The sequence below is a fragment of the Gorilla gorilla genome, chromosome 5 (assembly GCF_029281585.2).
Source record: "Gorilla gorilla gorilla isolate KB3781 chromosome 5, NHGRI_mGorGor1-v2.1_pri, whole genome shotgun sequence".
NCBI lineage: Eukaryota > Metazoa > Chordata > Mammalia > Primates > Hominidae > Gorilla > Gorilla gorilla.
In genome coordinates, this window is record NC_073229.2 from 60,466,270 (window position 1) to 60,488,532 (window position 22,263).

Sequence of the window (22,263 nt, forward strand, 5' to 3'; positions counted from 1 at the left end):
GGTTCAGCCCCATATTATTTCTTGCCTAGATTATCATAGCAGTTTTTACCCAGAATCTCACTCTTCTCTAATACGTTATTAGAGGGGCTCCTCAAAAGCAATCCTGTTCATATTCTTCATACTTTTACAAACTTCTTAACCTGTTTCTCCATTATCACCTCCTGCCAGTTCCCACCCCTGTGGTCCAGACTTGTAGAATCACTGCCAGTTCCTCAATGCTAGTTCCCATGCCTTTGCACATTCCATTTCCTCTGCCTAGAGTACCCTAAGCAGACTGCTACTCTTTCAGATGCTGTTCAAGCTTTCCCTTCCCTTAGAAAGCCCTCTGAACCATGTACTGTAAGTTAGAGACCTCTCATCTGTGATGCCTGCCTCCTTCCCCACTTTCTTCCTTTCCCACCCCAGAACTTTAAGCTCTTTGAGAGCAGGAGGAGGGAGAATGGGTTTTATTTGAAGACCTAGTGTATATAGTAGGACCTCAATATTTATTGAACCAAACATTACAGAAAATTTGGAAAATGAAAAACAAGCAGGAAGAAAAAAGTCATCAACTTATCACATACCCATCTTTTTCCATTAGCATATTTATGCTTGATTACAATTGGTACTCACATGTAGCTTTGTTTCTGCTGTATTCTTTAAATCAAGAGTTTTCTTATTACTGCTACTTAGTCCTCATAACAATTTTTAATAGCTGCAGGCACCCTCATTTGTGCCACCATCTTCTTGGACAGTTTCCCCAATATTTGGAGTATCTCTTTAGGATACTCTACATTTTAAGGAAGAGTATCCACATTTTAGAGGATCTCTTTAGGATAAACATAAGAGATATGTGTTTTAGGGTATCTGTTTAGGATAAACATAGAGAAATACTGCATCCGCATCTTGGCTTGTTTATTTGTTTTTTGAGATAAGAGTCTCGCTCTTTTTTCCAGGCTAGAGTGCAGTGGTGTGATCTCAGCTCACTGCAACCTCTGCCTCCAGGGTTCAAGCGATTCTCCTGCCTCAGCCTCTCGAGTAGCTGGGATTACAGGTGTGAGCCACCACACCCGGCCTGCATTGGCATCTTGGGAGTGTCCCTTGCTTTCTGTCAGATGCGTATATTCTATATTCTTTTCTTTTCCAGAGAAAACCAGCAACATGGTGGCAAAGAGATAGATTTCATTTATTCAGCACACACTTAGACATTTCCCATTCCATTTATCCTGTGTTAGAGGCATGTCATTGAGATGTCATAGATCTAGTTCCATACCATCTAGAGCAGTTTCATTGTGCATCCAGCTGTGCTCTGAACTAGCATTCCTGAAAGAGAACTGCTTTGCATTTTGGTTTTTTGTTAATTGTGTTGGTTTATTTTAGGATGACTGTCTTAGGTCATTGACGAGATTTGCCGCAGCACACTGGACAGTGGCATCAGTTTCAGTGGTGCAAGGACATTTTTGTAAACTTTTTGCATGTGAGTATTAATACATTTATAACATGTTGTAATTTTTCATCCTCTGAAATTTTGTTTTTAATGGTACAGCTTCTCTCAATAATGAATTAAATATTTAGTAGTACTGGTTTTCTTATATATAAGCTCTAGCTTATAAATTCTCATGTGTCTTGCAAGAAGATAAATTTAAAGCAGATTATATGCATTTTAACATGTTGGCATATGAAATATGCTAATGTATTTCTCTTTAAATCTGTAGCACTGGTGCCTAATGACAGCCATGAGGAACTTCCATGCATATTAGATATTGACATGTTTCATTTATTGGTGGGTATTGTGCAGTTTGTTTGGACTTCTACATCATACTATGTAACTTTACCTTAGGTTTGGTGAGCAGTGTAGTGGCAGACAGGAAGAAGTTATGTGATTTCCTTACCCCTTCTGAGTATAATTCTTTTATGAGGAACCTCAAAAAGAAAATATTTAGGAACCTAGTTGAGAGACTTGACCTGGTTATCGAGACGTCCTCTGATTCTTATTTTGCTTTATGGCTGAGGTTAGTATTTTAACCTCTCTGTGCTTTTAACCTGTAAAGAGATAAAAACACCAGCAACGGGTCAGGTGTGGTGACTCATGCCTGTAATCCCAGCACTTTGCGAGGCTCACCCCAGATCACTTGAGGTCAGGAGTTTGAGAGCAGCCTTGCCAACATAGTGAAACCCTATCTCTATTAAAAATTCAAAAAATTAGCTGGGCGTGGTGGCACATGCCTGTAATCTCAGCTACTCAGGAAAGTGAGACAGGAGAATCACTTGAACCCAGGAGGCGAAGGTTGCAGTGACCAAGATTGCACGACTGCACTCCAGCCTGGATGACAGAGCAAGACCCCATCCAAAAAAAAAAAAAACAGCAACAGAAGCACTGCTGCTGGCCCATACAGTGCTTTTGTACGTTTTCGAAAATCTGGCAGATACAGCCCTGTGGTCACACTACTTAGCAGCAGAGAGCCCCTTATAATTCAGGGAAAGGTATGTCCTCTGAGCTGGGACATCCTAGTGCTAAGACACACAGCTATCCAAATAGTGGGTAGCCAAATTTCAGCCCTACCTCAACTGGGTTCCCTTGCACAGGGTACAGAGCGTACTGCCACACCCAGCAGCCCCAAGTGCTGTGCCTTTATTCTCTGGACCTCAGATTCTGCCCCTTTAAGTTGGTTAGTACCTACTTTATATGACTATGTCAGAACTCATTGAGCTAATCCATGTAACGCACTTAGAGCAATATATTCCTAATAAATGCTGGCTATTACTGTTCTCATTGCTGCAACTAAAACCACCACCACTTATACTGCCATGCAGACAGCAGGAGGCCAACAGAGCTAGCATTTGTGTACCTGCCAGCTTTTACATACATTCACACTTACATCTCTACAATTTACATGTAACATATTGTCTTTAGTTTACCAATAGGGAAACTGAGGCCTGATCAGAGATGTTAATTTGTGTAAAACAACTCATAAGAGGAGGAGGTAGGATTCATATCTAGATATTTATGGGTCCAAAACCCATGTTTTTTCAACTGCCTACAGTCCTGGAGAGAGTTCAGATACTGTTTTTGTTAACAATAAGCTATGTATAGGGGACCCACTGGATTAATGAAATCATAGTGCCCATCAAGAGTCCTGTAACTCTTAAGTCATTTCATGTAGCCAGTCCTATTGGATTTTCTAACATGGATGCCCTTTCTTTAAGAACAAAGATTTCTTAAAGGGAGGAGCTGAACTCAGGAGGGATCACAGTAAGAAAATGGAAATGTGACCGGGCGCAGTGGCTCACGCCTGTAATCCCAGCACTTTGGGAGGCCGAGGTGGGCGGATTACCTGAGGTCAGGAGTTCGAGACCAGCCTGGCCAACGTGGCAAAACCTCGTCTCTACTAAAAATACAAAAAGTCGGGCATGATGTTGCACGCCTGTAATCCCAGCTACTCAGGAGGCTGAGGCAGGAGAATCGCTTGAACCCAGGAGGTGGAGGTTGCAGTGAACCGAGGTTGCGCCATTGCACTCCAGCCTGGGCAACAGAGTAAGACTCTGTCTCAAAAAAAAATCAAAATAAAAGTAAAAGTAAGAAGATGGAAATGTGCTTAGCTGTGAAAGGAAAGGCGATCTGTCTGATGTCCTGTGTTTGGTGCCTAGGTGGGCTTGGTGCTTGCGTTTCCTGCGTTGCAGTGTCAGGATTTTTCAGGGATCAGCCTCTGCACTGGAGACCTTCACATTTTCCATCTGGTTACTATGGCACACATCATACAGATCTTACTTACCTCATGTACAGGTAACTCTTGCCTTTTTGTCAGTTTCTTGAAGGAAATACTTGAGTTTTCTGAGTTTTAAAAAAAGTATTAGAGGAAAAGGTATTTGGATGAGAGTAACACATGAATACGGCTATTTTTTTCTGTGTATCTTCATATGAAAAGTTTTGAAACATTTCTTTCTCCTCTTAAAATTTCCTAGTAATGTGAATGTTTCTAGTTTTAATTTCATACATTCAGTAATATTTGTGTAGAATAGTAATTAAATCTTTTAGAATCTTATGTTTTAGAATGCCAATTTTGTTTTAACTTACATGTTTGTTAATGCCCACATGAATTCATCATTAAATTATGTTTTGCATTCAAAATTCTTGTTTTTCATACACTTTAAGACTATATTTAGTTGATTTTACTTAAAACATGCCAGCTGGCTGTTTGGTTTGATTGAGATCAATACTGTGCTCCCACTTGAGGGATTACAATTTTGCATGTTTTCTAGGAATATTTCATGTTATATGTGAGTTTATGAATATATTTGCATGCTTAATGTCTTCAGTCCTTTTGATAACACTTAATTGGAAAATACAGAGTACTAGTATTTCCTTATCTTTCAGAAGAGAATGGCATGGATCAAGAAAATCCCACTTGTGAAGAAGAATCAGCAGTTCTTGCTTTGTATAAAACACTTCACCAGTATACGGGAAGGTGAGTTAGTTATCTTTACGTAACGCATTTCCCTAAATATTGCTAGATGATGATAGCATGAGAAAGGAATTCGTTTGTTAATTAGGGGAATTTGTTGTCTGTTGACATGTTTTTAAAATAAGACGTGGAGTGATCTGCAGAGCTTTTCTGAACTATTCATATACTAACATAATTGGAAATCTGGGAGAAAGGTGATAATATGCAGAGCTTCCCACATTTATTTGGCTGTGGAACCCTTCATTTGCACAGGGATCTGGCAGAGACTAGAGGATAGATCAAATGTACTTTGGAAAGTTGATACTCTAAAACTTATGTTGTCTCATTCAGAATGGGAATTTAAAACTGCAAGTTAAATTGGCATAATTTATTTTTAAGGTAATATTCAGTAGTGGCAGGAATAAAATGAAATTATTAGAATTCCATGTATGGTTAGAGTCATGATTTGCTACAAATAGCAATTCAGTAGTTTGCTTAGCTTTCAACAGTATATATGTCAAGAATCTGTAGTCAGGAACCTATAAAAATGTCTGTTTTTTGACTATCCCGTTTCTGAGAACCTACATTAACAAAATAATTCAACATATAGAAAAAAAACATATAGGCATATAAAGATGGACACTCCAGCCAGGCACGGTGTCTCACCCCTATAACCCCAGCACTTTGGGAGAATGAGGCTGGCAGATTGCTTAAGCCCAGGCATTTGAGACCAGCCTGGCCAACATGGTGAAACCATGTCTCTAGCAAAAAATACAAAAATTAGCCAGGCATGGTAGCATGTGCCTGTGGTTCTATCTTCTCAGGAGGTTGAGGTAGTCAGATCACCCAGGCAGGTGAAGGCTGCAGTGAGCCATCACACCACTGCACTCCAGACTGGACAAAAGAGTGAGACCCTGTCTCAAAAAGAAAAAGATGTACACTCTGATATTATTTATATTAGCAAATAATTGAAAGCAATCTAAGTGTTTGCAGGGGAATAGTTTGATATAGTGATGAATGTGTTCCAAAATATTATAAATCTATTTAAAATATGGCTCCTAGGAGCTGGGTGCAGTGGCATGTGCCTGTAGTCCCAGCCGCTCAGGAGGCTGAGGTGGGAGGGTTGCTGGAGCCCAGTAGTTTGAGTCCAGCCTGGACAACTTTTCATTTTCCACATTTTCTCTTTATGTCACTATGTTACTTTTATAAATTTTAATAACATCACACCTGTAATCCCAGCACTTTGGGAGGCCAAGGCGGGCGGATCACAAGGTCAGGAGATCGAGACCATCCTGGCTAACACAGCAAAATCCCGTCTCTACTAAAAATACAAAAAATTAGCCGGGCGTGGTGGCAGGCGCCTGTAGTCCCAGCTACTCAGGAGGCTGAGGCAGGAGAATGGCGTGAACCCAAGAGGCAGAGCTTGCAGTGAGCCGAGATTGTGCCACTGCACTCCAGCCTGGGCGACAGAGCGAGACTCCGTCTCAAAAAATTTAATAACAGCATTGGAGGCTATGTCACCACTTACACCTGGCGTCCTATAATAACACACACCCACTTGCCTGTTAACTCACAACTTTTAAGCATACATGCCATCAGTTCCAAATGACAGTCAAGTCTGTTTTCACACTATGCTATAAGTACAGTGACCTTTTCTTAGTAGATTTCCCAATAATCTTTTTTTTCTTTTTTAGTGCCTTGAAAGAAATACCATCCGGCTGGCATCTGTGGAGGAGTGTCAGAGCTGGAATCATGCCTTTCCTGAAGTGTTCTGCTTTATTTTTTCATTACTTAAATGGAGTTCCTTCCCCACCCGACATTCAAGGTAATTTATACTTTCTTTCAAAACGTAGGGAGAGTTAGTAATCCTTTACTCCAGCAAATATAAAGATCACTTGCAAAAATGAAAATTGACTAAAAGTTCAAAGAATAGCTAATTGACTATGGTGATGTACACATTTATAGCATAAAATGTATGTTTATGCATATGTCTCCATTTATTTGGATCTCAGTAAATGACTGTTAAACTTCTGTGTAAATGTTTTTACACCTGCAAAGCCCTTCTCCCGTAAAGATCGTAGTTTTGCTTTCAGATGTTAAAATGTTCAGTTATGTATTATTCATAAACAAGGTTCCTCAGATTTGAAAAGGTGAAAACTGACAATTTCAAGTGATTTTTAACTTGAAACATGCATAGCATTAAAATTTAGAATACCCATAATTGCACATAAATCTGATTTTAATCTGGGAATTGATTTGCTCTTTCATAGTTGTTTTCCATGTTCTGTTTTGATTCATTTCATAAAAGTAGTATGAATGTGGACTTGACTGTATCTCTGTATCCCACAGTGCCTGGCACTGGCCATAGAGTACCTGCATGCAGTGCTACTCTCTGAAAGTTTGTCCACTGGCATTTCCATTTAGCTAGTTGCCTAGGAACCATATAAAAGAGTTTAGTCTTCCAGATTATTTGCAGTGATGATTAGAGTTGGTATTTAAATCTGTGTCTCGTGGTAAAACCATCTTGTATTTCTGTATTGGTTGATCCTTTTCCAGAGCACCCATACATTTTTATCATTTAATGTTCACAATAACCCTGTGCAGTAGATTGTGCAGGCACACCATTTTGCAAATGATAAAGCCGAGACACCAGGACATTGGGACCAGTTTGATGTAGGAGTCGCCTGACTGCACTTGATGCATTGCGTCATTTTCCATGGATTCCTTCCACGTGCCATTCTGTTAACTTCCTACAAGTTACGTACCTGGCAAATTGGAACTCTTTCATCCTTTATTTTTAAACTCTGCTATTGCTTAACTCTCATGCGGAATATGCCCTTAGTTTTGTTATATGCACTCTTTTCTTGTTCTTCATTTGCAGTTCCTGGAACAAGCCATTTTGAACATTTATGTAACTATCTTTCCCTACCAAACAACCTCATTTGCCTTTTTCAAGAAAATAGTGAGATAATGAATTCACTGATTGAAAGGTAATGATTATATACTTTTCTTCGTTGTATTAAATAGTTCTATGGAACCAAACTTTAGTTATCACATATGTAGCAAAATTCTCAAGTAATGACCCTGGTAGAATTCAACACAAATAATTCAAACTATAATGGGTAGGCCTTTTGTTGTTGTTTGTTTTGTTTTGTTTTGCTTTTGTTTTTGTTTTGCTTTTGTTTTTGTTTTTGTTTTGAGACAGAGTCTTGCTCTGTCACCCAGGCTGGAGTGCAGTGGCATGATCTTGGCTCACTGCAACCTCCACCTCCTGGGTTCAGGGAGTTCTCCTGCCTCAGCCTCCCAAGTAGCTGGGGTTATAGGCATACACCGCCACGCCTGGCTAGTTCTTTGACCACCATGTTGGTCAGGCTGGTCTCGAACTCCTGACCTCAAATGATTCACCCACCTCGGCCTTCCAAAGTGCTGGGATTACAGGTGTGAGCCACCGCACCCGGCCTATGAGTAGGCCTTTTTAGCTAAGGATCTGGCTTTTCAGTAAACTTTTTGCCAAGCTAGTGAATAGCATAAACAAATTTGCATAGAAGGGGAATAGTGGTAGAAATGTTGATTTCTTTACATGAACTTACTTGTTAAGGACTCTCTTCCATAGGTTTTTTCTTGTTTTTGTTTTTAAGAGATGGGGTTTTGCCATTTTTTCCAGACTGCCTTTGAACTCCTGGGCTGAGACATTCCTCCCACCTCAGCCTGCTGAGTAGCTGGGACTGCAGGCACATGCCATCACACTCAGCTTTTCATAGATTTTTAAAGCTGAAAGAGCCCTTAAGGCTATCTAGTCCAATACCCTCAACTTTGTATTTGAGAAAAGTGAAGTCTAGAGAAATTGGCCTGTCAATCATGTCAAGTTAGTGACTGAGTTAAATATATGGCTGTTCTGTCCACAAAACGGGGGAAAATATTTGCAAACTACATATCTGATAAGGGATTAACATCCAGAATAGGCCGGGCACAGTGGCTCACCCCTGTAATCCCAGCACTCTGGGAGGCAGAAGTGGGAGGATCACTTGAGCCCAGAAGTTCAAGACCAGCCTGGGGGTGGGGCGCGGTGGCTCGCGCTTGTAATCCCAGCACTTTGGGAGGCCCAGACTGGCGGATCACGAGGTCAGGAGATCGAGACCATCCTGGCTAACACGATGAAACCCCGTCTCTACTAAAAATACAAAAAATTAGCCGGGCGTGTTGGTAGGTGCCTGTAATCCCAGCTACTCGGGAGGCTGAGGCAGGAGAATGGCGTGAACCCGGGAGGAGGAGCTTGCAGTGAGCCAAGATCATGCCACTGCACTCCAGCCTGGGGGACAAAGCGAGACTCTGTCTCAAAAAAAAAAAAAAAAAAAAAAAAAGACCAGCCTGGGTAACATGGTGAAACCCCATCTCTACAAAAAATTTAAACATTAGGCATGCTGACATGCACCTGTCAGGAGGCTGAAGTGGGAGGATCACTTGAGCCCTGGAGGTCGAGGCTACAGTGAGCTGCATGCCATTCCACTCCAGCCTGGATGACAGATCAAGACCCTGTATCAAAAGAAAAAATCCAGACTATATATATCCAGAATTCCTACAACTTAACAACAACAACAACAAAAATAAAACCCAATTAAAAAATAGGTAAAGGGCTTAAATAGGCATTTCTCCAAAGAAGATAAATAGCCAAAAAAGCATACAAAAAGATGCTCAACATCACTAGTCACTGGGGAAATCACACTGACATATCACTTCACACCCATTAGGTGAGCTATTACTTTTTTAAAAAAAGAAAATTACAAATGTTTACAAGGATGTGGAAAAACTGGTATACTGGTATCCTTGTGCATGGGATATAGAAAATGATAGAGCCACTACGGAAGACAGCATGACAGTTCCTCAAAAAGATAAACATAAAGTTACCTTATGATTCAGCAATTCCACTTCTAGGTACAGATTACAAAATAACTGAAAGCAGGAACTCAGATCAATATTATACACCCACATTTATAGCAGCATTATTCATGATAGCCAAAAAATGGAACCAACTCAGATGTTCAACAGATGAATGGATGCACAAAATGTGGTGTGTACACACACACAATGGACTATTATTCAGTCTTAAAAGTAGGCCAGGTGTGGTGGTGCATGCCTGTAGTCCCAGCTACTCGGGAGGCTGAGGCAGGAGAATCACTTGAACCTGGGAGGCGGAGGTTGCAGTGAGCCAAGATTACGCCACTGCACTCCAGCCTGAGTGACAGAGCAAGACTCTGTCTCAAAAAGAAAAGTAAAGGAAATTCTCACACATGCTACAACGTGGATGAACCTTGAGGACGTGTGCTAAGTGAAATAAGCCAGTCACAAAAGGATAAATACTGTATGATTCCACTTCACTGAGGTACCTAGAGTAGTCAAATTTATAGAAACAGAAAGTAGAATGGTGGTTCCCAGGGGCTGGGAGAAGGAATTTTGCATTTAATGAGTACAGAGTTTCAGTTGGGAAAGATGAAAATGTTCCGGAGATGGATGGTGGTGCTGGTTGCACAACAATATGAAGGTACTTAATGCTACAGAACATTAGACTTTGAAGTGGTTAACATGGTCATTTTTATGTTATACATATTTTACCACACTATTTTTTTTTTTAAGTCTCTGTCACCCAGGCTTGAGTGCACTGGCACAGTCACAGCTCATCCTCCTGGGTTCAAGCAATCCTCCTGCCTCAGCTTCCCAAGTAGCTGGGACTACAGGCACATGCCACCACACCCAGCTAATTTTTGTATTTTTAGTAGAGAAGGGCTTTTGCCATATTGCCCAGGCTGGTCTCAAACTCCTGGGATCAAGTAATCTTCCCGCCTCAGCCTCCGAAAGTGCAGGGATTACAGACATGAGCACCTGGCCAAAAAAGTTTTATTTTTAATATGAGTGTTCTAGCTCCAGATAATGTTAGCTTGGCATTAGTACAAATTAATATAGACTAGTTTTTCTAGAGTATCCAAATTAGTAAGATAATGATGTTTATAGTCACAAATTGTAATATATTTAAGCATTCTTGCTTTTAGAAAACATTCTCCTGATTTTAAAAGTTGTAGGCAAAATAGTATTTCTACAGGTTTCTTTTGATGAAGTAAATATGTTAGGTCAAGAATATTATTTTCCTCTTATTGGCTATGGAGGGGAAAAAATTCTAGTTCTAACCCTTTAAAAGTGTTTTGTGTTTTTTCCCCCTCTGTTTACATTAAAGTTGGTGCCGTAACAGTGAAGTTAAAAGATATCTAGAAGGTGAAAGAGATGCCATAAGGTAAGTTAAAGAGCCTCAAAAACTTTATTGAGGTGGGAGAAAGGGTGGAATCAGGATATAAGTGCTATATTCCTTCAGAAACTGACTTCTCAAGCCTTTAGTGATTCCAAAAGGTTAAGATATGTTGCCTTCATATTTTCTTCTTAATCTAATGAAAGTCTATCAAAGTCAGAATTATGAACATAAATATACTGCATTCTTGGCAGAGAAAGCAAATAACAAAGTTATATTTTAGGATATTTGCTTTAAAAAATATAACGCGTCTCCTAGGTTTTTCTTAGCTCTATTTTTTTCTATCTTTCATTATGGGAAAACTCTCCAGAAGTGTGAAGAGTAAAATAATGAGGCTCCACATACTTGTCATTCACCTTCAATAACTATCAGTCAAATCATGGCCAGTCATTTCTTATAATTATTTTTTCTTCATTTCTTTTTACATTCTATTCTGATTCTGTAGTAAAGTGTGCTCTACCAGATCCTAACAAGATGTGTCTCAATTGTTACTATACAAGTTGCGCATCTCTAATCCAAAAATCTGAAATTTGGAATGTCCCCATGAGCATTCCTTTAAGCATCATGTTGGCACTCAAAAAGTTTCAAATTATGGAGCATTTCAGATTTCAGGTTTTAACATTAGAGATACTCAACCTGGATTAACAATTGAGATGCATTTGTTGTGATCTGGTGGAGTATGCTTTACTACAGAATCCAAACAGAAGTAATGCAAATATTCCAAACTCTAAAAGAATTCAAAACCCAAAGCACTTCTGGTCCCAAGCATCTCAGATAAGGGATACTCAACCCATATCTCTTAGTTCTGGTAAATACATCGTCCATAAAAGTCAGAAGACTAGAGATTATCTGTCCTATTTGTTTGCTTTTACACATCCAGAAATAACACCCCAATTTTATTAGTTTGGACCACATGAAATGTCAATTCTTATCAGTCAAAAATGGTTGAATATCACAATTTCATGTGATTCCACCCTGATGTCAGAAAACTCTTAATAAATGGAACAGTAATCATCAACTAGAAGTATACATCAGAATAACCTTGGGAACTTTTGAAAAAATACTCAGGCCGCTACCTACTGAATCTAATTTCTCTAAAGTTAAAGCCCTAGCATGTCTGTCCCCTCAAAATTCCCCCAAGTGATTTTGATATGATTAAGAACTACTGTCTAGCTGGGCGCAGTGGCTCACGCCTGTAATCCCAGCACTTTGGGAGGCCGAGGCAGGCGGATCACGAGGTCAGGAGATCAAGACCATCCTGGCTAATACGGTGAAACCCTGTCTCTACTAAAAAAAAAAAAATACAAAAAATTAGCTGGGCATGGTGGCGGGTGCCTGTAGTCCCAGCTACTTGGGAGGCTGAGGCAGGAGAATAGCATGAACCCGGGAGGCGGAGGTTGCAGTGAGCCAAGATCGCGCCACTGCACTCCAGCCTGGGCACAGAGCTAGACTCCGTCTCAAAAAAAAAACAAAAAACAAAAACAAAAAAAAACTGTCTAAAATAATCCCCCCTTCAGTTTAACTCCATTTCTTGTCTTGGCAATAGGTAAAGTAGTGAAAGGCCATACCGTGTTACCCGGGCTAGGCAGGTATGTGCACATGGAAGTGCCTCATAGTATAATATGACCTAAATTAATGGAGTGTTTTTTAATTTTTCTCTTTTTTTCAGATATCCAAGAGAATCTAACAAATTAATAAACCTTCCAGAGGATTACAGCAGCCTCATTAATCAAGCATCCAATTTCTCGTAAGTTTTGCTATTAGCATTGAACATTCCCTGCCACTGGAAACACCTCTCTACAAAGAATTTGAAGGATTTTGTTGTTGTTCTTTGTTTTGTTTGGGTAGAGAAATCATATCTGTAGTCCTTTATGAGAGGAGAGGGAGAAAAAAGGAAAAAGGAAAAAAAGAAGAAACTTGGCGAGGCACGGTGGCTCACGCCTGTAATCCCAGCACTTTGGGAGGCCGAGGTGGATGGATCACCTGAGGTCAGGAGTTCCAGCCTGGCCAACTTGGTGAAACCCTGTCTCTACTAAAAATACAGAATTAGCGGGGCATGGTGGCAGGCGCCTGTAATTGCAGCTACTCGGGAGGCTGAGGCAGGAGAATCACTTGAACCTGAGAGGCAGAGGTTGTAGTGAGCCAAGATTGAGCAATTACACTCCAGCCTGGGTGACAAAAGCAAAACTCTGTCTCAAAAAATGAATAACATCTGTAGTACTCTATACTACATAACTTATAAAAGCATCATTTCACTATGTTTCAGAATAAGACATGGAATGGGAGTAGGAGAAGCAAATTTGATTCATGAATGTTTAATAATTGCACTTAAAGTAATAACAGCCCTTAGTAATTTTTTTTTTTGAGACAAGTCTCGCTCTGTTGCCCAGGATGGAGTGCAGTGGTGCAACCTTGGCTCGCTGCAACCTCCGCCTCCCAGATGCTAGATTCTTGTACCTCAGCCTCCTGAGTAGCTGGGATTACAGGCATGCACCACAATGCCCAGCTAATTTTTTTTTGTATTTTTAGTATCACCTCGGCCTCCCAAAGTGCTGGGATTACAGGTGTGAGCCACTACGCCCGGCAGTAATTTTTAATATAGTATCAAATATTTAACATACAGGCAGCATAAAGAATAATATAATAGGGGAGGCTGAGGTGGGAGTATCACTCAAGCCCAGGAGATGGAGGCTGCAGTTAGTCATGATCGTGCCACTGCACTCTAGCCTGGGTGACAGCGAGGCCTTGTCTCAAAAAAAAAAGAAGAATATAATAATGTAAGAGCTTAAACATTACATAGACAGTTGAAGCTCCCCAGCTGTCCCTTCTCTGTTGTCTCTTTCTCCTCCCTCTGAAGATACCTACTATTCTAAATGGAATATTAAGCATTCCATTTCTATACATTAACTATATAAGTTTCTATTCCTGAGCAGCATGTGTTGTTATTTTGTATGTTTTTTTTAAATTAGTGTTTATTGATCATTCTTGGGTGTTTCTCGGAGGGGGGGATTTGGCAGGGTCATAGGACAATAGTGGAGGGAAGGTCAGCAGATAAACATGTGAACAAAGGTCTCTGGTTTTCCTAGGCAGAGGGCCCTGCCTAGGTTTGTGTCCCTGGGTTTGTGTTTGTGTTTGTGTTTGTGTCCGTGTCCCTGGGTACTTGAGATTAGGGAGTGGTGATGACTCTTAACAAGCATGCTGCCTTCAAGCATCTGTTTAACAAAGCACATCTTGCACCGCCCTTAATCCATTTAACCCTTAGTGGACACAGCACATGTTTCAGAGAGCACGGGGTTGGGGGTAAGGTTATAGATTAACAGCATCCCAAGGCAGAAGAATTTTTCTTAGTACAGAACAAAATGGAGTCTCCTATGTCTACTTCTTTCTACATGGACACAGTAACAATCTGATCTCTTTCTTTTCCCCACATTTCCACCTTTTCTATTCGACAAAACCGCCATTGTCATCATGGCCCGTTCTCAATGAGCTGTTGGGTGCACCTCCCAGATGGGGTGGCGGCCGGGCAGAGAGGCTCCTCTCTTCCCAGACGGGGCAGCCGGGCAGAGGCGCCCCCCCACCTCCCGGACGGGGCGGCTGGCCGGGCGGGAGCTGCCCCGCACCTCCCGGACGGGGCGGCTGGCTGGGTGGGGGCTGCCCCCCACCTCGCGGATGGGGCGGCTGCCGGGTGGAGACGCTCCTCACTTCCCAGATGGGGCAGCTGCCAGGCGGAGGGGCTCCTCACTTCTCAGACAGGGCGGCCGGTCAGAGACGCTCCTCACCTCCCAGACGAGGTTGCGGCCGGGCAGAGGTGCTCCTTACATCCCAGACAGGGCGGCGGGGTAGAGGCGCTCCCCACATCCCAGACGATGGGCGGCCGGGCAGAGATGCTCCTCACTTCCTAGACGGGATGATGGCTGGGAAGAGGCGCTCCTCACTTCCCGGACTGGACGGCCGGGCAGAGGGGCTCCTCACATCCCAGACGATGGGCGGCCAGGCAGAGACGCTCGTCACTTCCTAGACGGGGTGGCGGCCGGGCAGAGGCTGCAGTCTCGGCACTTTGGGAGGCCAAGGCAGGCGGCTGGGAGGTGGAGGTTGTAGCGAGCCGAGATCATGCCACTGCACTCCAGCCTGAGCAACATTGAGCACTGAGTGAGCGAGACTCCCTCTGCAATCCCTGCATCTCGGGAGGCCGAGGCTGGCAGATCACTCGCGGTCAGGAGCTGGAGACCAGCCCGGCCAACAGGGTGAAACCCCGTCTCCACCAAAAAATGCAAAAACCAGTCAGGCGTGGCGGCGCGCGCCTGCAATCCCAGGCACTTGGCAGGCTGAGGCAGGAGAATCAGGCAGGGAGGTTGCAGTGAGCCGAGATGGCGGCAGTACGGTCCAGCCTCGGCTCGGCATCAGAGGGAGACTGTGCAAAGGGGAGAGGGAGAGAAGAGAGAAGAGGCAGGGAGAGGGAGAGCTGTATGTTTTGTTTTATTTTATTTATTTATTTATTTTTTGAGACAGGGTCTCACTCTGTTGCCCAGGCTGGAGTGCAGTGGTGTGATCTTGGCTCACAGCAACCTCCGCCTCCCAGGTTCAAGTGATTCTCCAGTCTCAGCCTCCCAAGTAGCTGGGACTACAGGTGCACACCACCATGCCTGGCTAATTTTTGTATTTTTAGTAGAGATGGGGTTTCACCATATTGGTCAGGCTGGTCTCAAACTCCTGACCTCGGTTGATCCACCCACCTTTGCCTCCCAAAGTACTGGGATTACAGGCGTGAGCCACTGCACCCAGCCGATTTTGCATTCATTCAGCATTGTTTCTAAGATTTATCTGTACTGACGTTTATAACTTTATTGATTTTTCATTGCTCTATAGTATTTTATTATATGGCAGTGGCACCGTTTATCTTTTTCTCCTATTGATGATTTTATTTATTTTTTTTCTCCAGTTACTGATTCGAGTGTTTCCAGTACATGGTCTTTGTATATATGTGCAAGATGTTTCCTATTCCAGATTCTAGGAATAAACTTGCATAGACTGTAGGATATACGCTTCTTTGGCTTTACTTGATATTGCAGAATTCTTTTCTGGGCTGGTTTTTTCATCACTAGCTCTTTAGCCACTCTTTAGATCAATGACTTGTGGATTTTTTATCCCTTGGAGGTGCCCGAAATCAGGTGGTGATAAGAGCAGAGCCCCAACTCTGTGCCTTGTGTGCGGATCTCTGCTGTGCTCCCAGAGTTACTGCTGCCAGACTGAACTGGAAGGGGAGGATGTAGGAGCCTGCACAGCTCACACCTACTCCTGTGGCTCTGGAGTGGGCATCTTCCTGAGGTAAGGACCAGCAGGGGCTTTTTAGCTTTGGATCTGCCTCAGTATCTGACTGTTAGGGTGTCACAGGAAGCTACTATATTGCCAGGAATTTTGAGACTACTGTTCTGTGTGATTCATTCCAGAAACATGGAGCTCCTTGTCGCCTCACATCTCACATCTGGTCCATGCCAACTCTGTGTTGGTTCTTTTATTGTTACCATTCCCACTCCTCTTCCCCCAACCATAGGTGACAGTTCTGTTCTACTTTCTTCATGTTTCCCACTAATGTGAAACTTCTCTGATTTTCTGTCCAAATCCAGTCAGAATTACTCTTTCTGTTGTGTCCTCATGTCCTCATGTCCTCATGGCTTTTGGATTTTACCTCCACTTATACATATTATCACAACTCTACATGCCAGCTTGTGATTAGTGACTACTATGTACTAGGCATTGAGAAGCAGTAGTCCACAGTGCAAAGATCTCTGCCCTTATGGATGGAGCTTGTTTTCTATGAGAGAGAGGACAAGCAAGACTGACAAGAATTTAGATAGTGATATAGGCTAAGGAGAAAAAATAAAGCAGGGAAGGGGAATATGAAATGGCAGCTATGGAGCTAAATTTGAGATTTAATTTTAGTAGATCAGGGAAGGCTTCCTAAGAACATGACTTCTGAGTAAAGACCTAAAGAAGTGGGAGAACATTCTACTCAGAACATTCTGCACAGTTCCTGGGGTAGAAACGTGCCTGTCTGCTCAAGGCAAGGAGGCGCGTGTCACTGGAGTGTTGTGCACAGGTGAGAGAATCCAGGGGCCTGCTGTGTGCTGGTGACATCTCTGGGCAAGGTGGAAGCCATTTCAGGGTTTGAAGCAGAGGCATGACATGAGTGTGGGCTCCTCTGGAGCATAGGTTGTATCCATAGCTTAGTCATCCCCCCAGTACCTTGATAATTTCTTATACGTATTAGGTCCTCAATAAATGTCTGTTTAATTGTGCTGTACTATTAATGCCAGAAAAAGGCAAATGTCTCAAAGGGATCAGGGGACACAAATTTGACTTGATTCAACCTATTTCCTAGTTTGTGCACAATTTTTTAATGGATAACTTCCTCCTAATAGTGGTTTAAATATCAGTACTATAAGACTTCATTCTATTTGGAACTGAATACAAATGTTGGTTACTAATGTGTAAATGTGTAACATATGAATGATCTCTCTACAGAGTACGGGAATGTCAGGTGCTATTTTTAGCTGGCAAAACCAAAGGCTGTTTTTATTCTCCTCCTTACCTTGATGACTATGGGGAGACCGACCAGGGACTCAGGTAAGAACCCATCCTGAGTTAGCTAACTCAGGGCCTGCAGCGCCTTTCCGTATGTGGTGACGTCCTGAGGGTGGAGGGCTGAGGTGGTTCTGGAAGAGGTGGCTGTGTTATCTGTGGAGTCTTCCAAGGAGGGTGCCCTGTCAGCCTGGTTTGGTGTTCTTTTCCCAGCCTTCAGAATGCCATGAGGAACATCAGGATAGGTAAGGGAAGAGAATAGGACAGAGTGCAACTTTATTCCATTTATCACTCCAAAGAACTGTTTGAATTGCCATATGGCATCCCAGCTCAGAGCACTCCAGGGATGGCCCACTCTGACTTGTATGGCCTTGTATAGAGGAAGCCCAGTGTTTGAGAAAATCTTAATTGCTAACAAATGTGCTTATTACATTAAAATCTGGGGGACAAAGATTTAAAACATAAATACCAAAAGCAATGGCAACAAAAGACAAAATTGACAAATGGGATCTAATTAAACTAAAGAGCTTCTGCACAGCAAAAGAAACTACCATCAGAGTGAACAGGCAACCTACAAAATGGGAGAAAATTTTCGCAACCTACTCATCTGACAAAGGGCTAATATCCAGAATCTACAATGAACTCAAACAAATTTACAAGAAAAAAACAAACAACCCCATCAAAAAGTGGGCAAAGGACATGAACAGACACTTCTCAAAAGAAGACATTTATGCAGCCAAAAAACACATGAAAAAATGCTCATCATCACTAGCCATCAGAGAAATGCAAATCAAAACCACAATGAGATACCATCTCACACCAGTTAGAATGGCAATCATTAAAAAGTCAGGAAACAACAGGTGCTGGAGAGGATGTGGAGAAATAGGAACACTTTTACACTGTTGGTGGGACTGTAAACTAGTTCAACCATTGTGGAAGTCAGTGTGGCGATTCCTCAGGGATCTAGAACTAGAAATACCATTTGACCCAGCCATCCCATTACTGGGTATATACCCAAATGACTATAAATCATGCTGCTATAAAGACACATGCACATGTATGTTTATTGCGGCATTATTCACAATAGCAAAGACTTGGAACCAACCCAAATGTCCAACAATGATAGACTGGATTAAGAAAATGTGGCACATATACACCATGGAATACTATGCAGCCATAAAAAATGATGAGTTCATGTCCTTTGTAGGGACATGGATGAAATTGGAAATCATCATTCTCAGTAAACTATTGCAAGAACAAAAAACCAAACACCGCATATTCTCACTCATAGGTGGGAATTGAACAATGAGATCACATGGACACAGGAAGGGGAATATCACACTCTGGGGACTGTGGTGGGGTGGGGGGAGGGGGGAGGGATAGCATTGGGAGATATACCTAATGCTAGATGACGAGTTAGTGGGTGCAGCGCACCAGCATGGCACATGTATACATATGTAACTAACCTGCACAATGTGCACATGTACCCTAAAACTTAAAGTATAAAAAAAAAAAAAAAAAATTTCCATATTCTGTATATACCTTTTCAATGTAAGTTAGTTTCTTATATTCCAATATCAATTCATAGGTAAACACTTGGATGTTAGTGTTTTCAGCCTGTTCTAGAGCTCTTAAATGTTAAAACATCTAGTCACCCCATGTCAGTTCTTAAATATTTCAATGAATTAGGTAGTTCTTTGCATATGTATGATTGCTGAATTTCATTAGTGAGTCAGTCATGAAGCTTCTAGGTGTGAGTATGCCAAAATGATGATGTTAACATGAAGAGAGAAATACAAACATGTTCAAAGAGCTACCCATTTTGAAAATTCCAAAATGTCATTGTTATAGAATAACTATCCAATTAGTAATCGTCTATGTGATTCATCAAAAGAATAAGCATCAGAAAATCAGTCTCCTATATGTCTAAAAGCTCAGTATTTAAATGATATTTTGCTTTTTATAATCATGTCAACTCTCATTATGCATTTTTAATTGTCAATGAAATTTAGTAATAAAAAGAGAAAGCTTTAATTGAAAAATAATAATAATAATAATAAAAACAATATAACAATATTTGAGGCTAAGTTACTTCTACTCTGGTAGCTTTAGTATATTGTAAGCTAACAATTCCCCCAAGCACTATTAAAGAACTTCTTTCAGACCATCTCTTTTGTCTAAAGGAGGTATAAGTTTTAACCGCCATAGATATGCCTGTCCAGCCTTAAGTAGCAGATGTTAAAGGCCTAGAAACCCAAGCAAGGTAAGTAGATGAGCTGCCCCAGGCGCTGGACTGCGAGGCTATGCCCATATGCCACCCAGTGCTGGTGCCTCCCACTATTCTCAGCGTGGGCTGTTAGGAGGAGGAGAGTCTGGTTAGTGAGTGAGAGGATGGCTGTGCTCAGAAACAGGAGCAGAGGTGCCTGGCTCAGGGCACTGGTCCCAGGCAGGAACCCACCAAAGCTTGCACTTGTGTTTAAATTAGACCTGGAAGTTACTCACATTTGATTGCTTCCCTGAGACTGTGGCTGAAAGATTGCATCTGAGGAATGTTTTTCTTTTCTTTTCTTTTTTCTTTGCACTCTTAGTAAAATCTGTGAGGAATATTTTTACTCCTATAATTCTTCTTTTGCGTTCTCCTCTGCCCCCTTCCCTTTTTACATGTTACCAACAAAATGGGCAATGAATTGGTAGTTTTAGCCTCTCAACCCAGACCCTCCTTATCCCCCGCAACCTCTATTCCCTCACCTCACTCTGGGTAAGTGTGGTTTGTGCACCTTTCCTTCCTCATTTCAGCACTTATTCCCTTTTACCTGCTCTTGGCAAACGGTCAGAGCTGATATTTTTGTTAATAGCCACAGTCACCTGCCAGACAGAAATGTTGCAGGGAGTCTAAAACCAATAACTTGTAACCTTGCCTAAATCAGGAAGGGTTGGGTTATAATAGAGGAATAAACAGAACACATTCTGAGTGACATGTGTCTTCTCTTTCTAGACGGGGAAATCCTTTACATTTATGCAAAGAGCGATTCAAGAAGATTCAGAAGCTCTGGCACCAACACAGTGTCACAGAGGAAATTGGACATGCACAGGAAGCCAATCAGACACTGGTTGGCATTGACTGGCAACATTTATAATTATTGCACCACCAAAAAACACAAACTTGGATTTTTTTAACCCAGTTGGCTTTTTAAGAAAGAAAGAAGTTCTGCTGAATTTGGAAATAAATTCTTTATTTAAACTTTCCTTCCCAGTTTTATAGTTTCTGGTTCTGAGGACTGATGAAAATCATCTTCCATCAGCAGATTTTCTTGCACTGTTTGCTGTGCCCCTCAAATATAATGTCTTGGGTTTTAAGATCGAGCAAGGAGCTTCTCTTCCTAGATTGGATCCCAGCCCCTTTGTGGGGGTCTGACTGCATAGTCCCAGCCATTATGTGATATTTCACGTTATTGATGATAGTGAACCGTGGGTCTGAAGCTGACTCAACGGAGGCAGGGAACAAAGTCTCTGCGGTCTGTTGGGTCATACTTCCTGGTTCCACTGAGTGGCCCAACACTGGGACTGGGTTGGTGTCCCCTCTGCTGACAGGACCCTACTCCTAGGAGCAAAGTGGTTGATTTTGAAGGCAGTGTTCCCTTCTCTCCATTGACTATGAGAGAGTTGGGGGACACACATGCAGAAGAAGCCTGTGGGGAGAAGGTGGATTCCTGGTGTGCTGGCTGGTTTTTCAGGGCTGTTAGAGGTTGTTTTTTTTTTCTTTTTTTTTTTTTTATGGCAAGACTTTTGGCTTTGAGAAAACTCACTTAGAGGGCTTTCCAAAAACTTAGGATGGTCTACAAAATTAGGATATTCTTTTAGAATTAGGAAGAAAAATTAGGATATTCTAAAAGAATATGGATTAAAAATTTAGGATATTCTTTTAGATATCCTAATATCTAGATGAGAGGCCTTCCTTCATAAGATCTGGTTGTTTGGGCTGTGGTTGGCATAAGTGATATTTATTTTGGCCTCTGTCACATCCAGTTTCTTGAGCTTTTAAGGTAAGCTTCTTTTGGCTTTTTTTCAGATGTTCACCAAGCTTAAGTTTAAAATAATAGGTATTCTAAAAGAGTATTCTAATTTTCTTATCTGTATTCTTTTAGAATACCCTAATGTTTCAGACAGTGATATTCTCTTGTTATTTCTAAGGCTAAATTGGCAGAGTATATCATCTAAAGCCAAACACTGAAGAAGGTGAGAACCCACTCCCACCCAGCCAGCATTTCCTGGAACAGACAAGCTGCTGCTTCCTTGCTGGCTCACTTAGTGCATTCCTGGGATGGTCTGGCACCCAGGCTTTTTATTCTTTTTGATCATTGTTCTTACTGAGGTGCCTTCCTAGAACAAGAGCCACTTACAAAATAGCTTATAATTATTATGTACCACACAACTACTATTGTTTGATGTATGACTGCTGAGAGCTTGAATACATGCAGAGAGTGACTGAAGACTTAGTAGAGGAATAAATTCTGAGCCTGTCTAAGGTGGGGCTAAGGAACAGATGAGTAATAAGAGGCTCTTGGATTTTTTTAACCAATGCAACTTACCCTTTCAATCAGTTTTCTTTGAATTACATCTACAAGTTTTGTTCCACTCAGCTACCAGTCAACTAGGCATGCTCCACAGTATAGCAGGAAGAAGGTCAGAAATCTGGAACTGAAGCTAAAAGAAGTGAGGATGTAGAAGCCACATTCCTCTCCAAGGTAGTGTGTGAAAGAACCGCCCCCTCTTGAGAGGAGGATGACCATCACCATTCTTGCGTGGGACTGACTCACCCAGCTGAGAGGAGGACCAATAGAAAGAAAATTCACATTTGAATCCACCTCTCTCCCCCTTTTTCTGGCCTTCATTCATAAGATCTGGTTGTTTGGGCTGTAGGTGGCATAATTCATGTTTATTTTGGCCTCTGCCACATCCAGTTTCTTT

The 22,263-nt window shown here is 41.8% G+C and overlaps 1 protein-coding gene across 4 annotated transcripts in view; it reads left to right on the forward strand.

Moving 5' to 3' along the window:
* UBR2 (ubiquitin protein ligase E3 component n-recognin 2) overlaps positions 1-20,541 on the forward strand; it is a 128,799-nt gene extending 108,258 nt beyond the window's left edge. For all 4 annotated transcript variants that reach the window (XM_019029814.3, XM_019029813.4, XM_055389634.2 and 1 more), the window contains exons 37-47: positions 1,360-1,456; positions 1,695-1,762; positions 3,628-3,763; positions 4,355-4,445; positions 6,116-6,246; positions 7,303-7,411; positions 10,648-10,704; positions 12,386-12,463; positions 15,871-16,041; positions 17,239-17,340; positions 20,291-20,541. In XM_019029814.3, coding sequence (XP_018885359.1) covers positions 1,360-1,456; positions 1,695-1,762; positions 3,628-3,763; positions 4,355-4,445; positions 6,116-6,246; positions 7,303-7,411; positions 10,648-10,704; positions 12,386-12,463; positions 15,871-16,041; positions 17,239-17,340; positions 20,291-20,432 — 1,182 coding nt within the window. In that variant the 3' untranslated portion in view covers positions 20,433-20,541. The remainder of the gene's footprint in view (positions 1-1,359; positions 1,457-1,694; positions 1,763-3,627; positions 3,764-4,354; positions 4,446-6,115; positions 6,247-7,302; positions 7,412-10,647; positions 10,705-12,385; positions 12,464-15,870; positions 16,042-17,238; positions 17,341-20,290) is intronic.
* Positions 20,542-22,263: the final 1,722 nt, after the last annotated feature.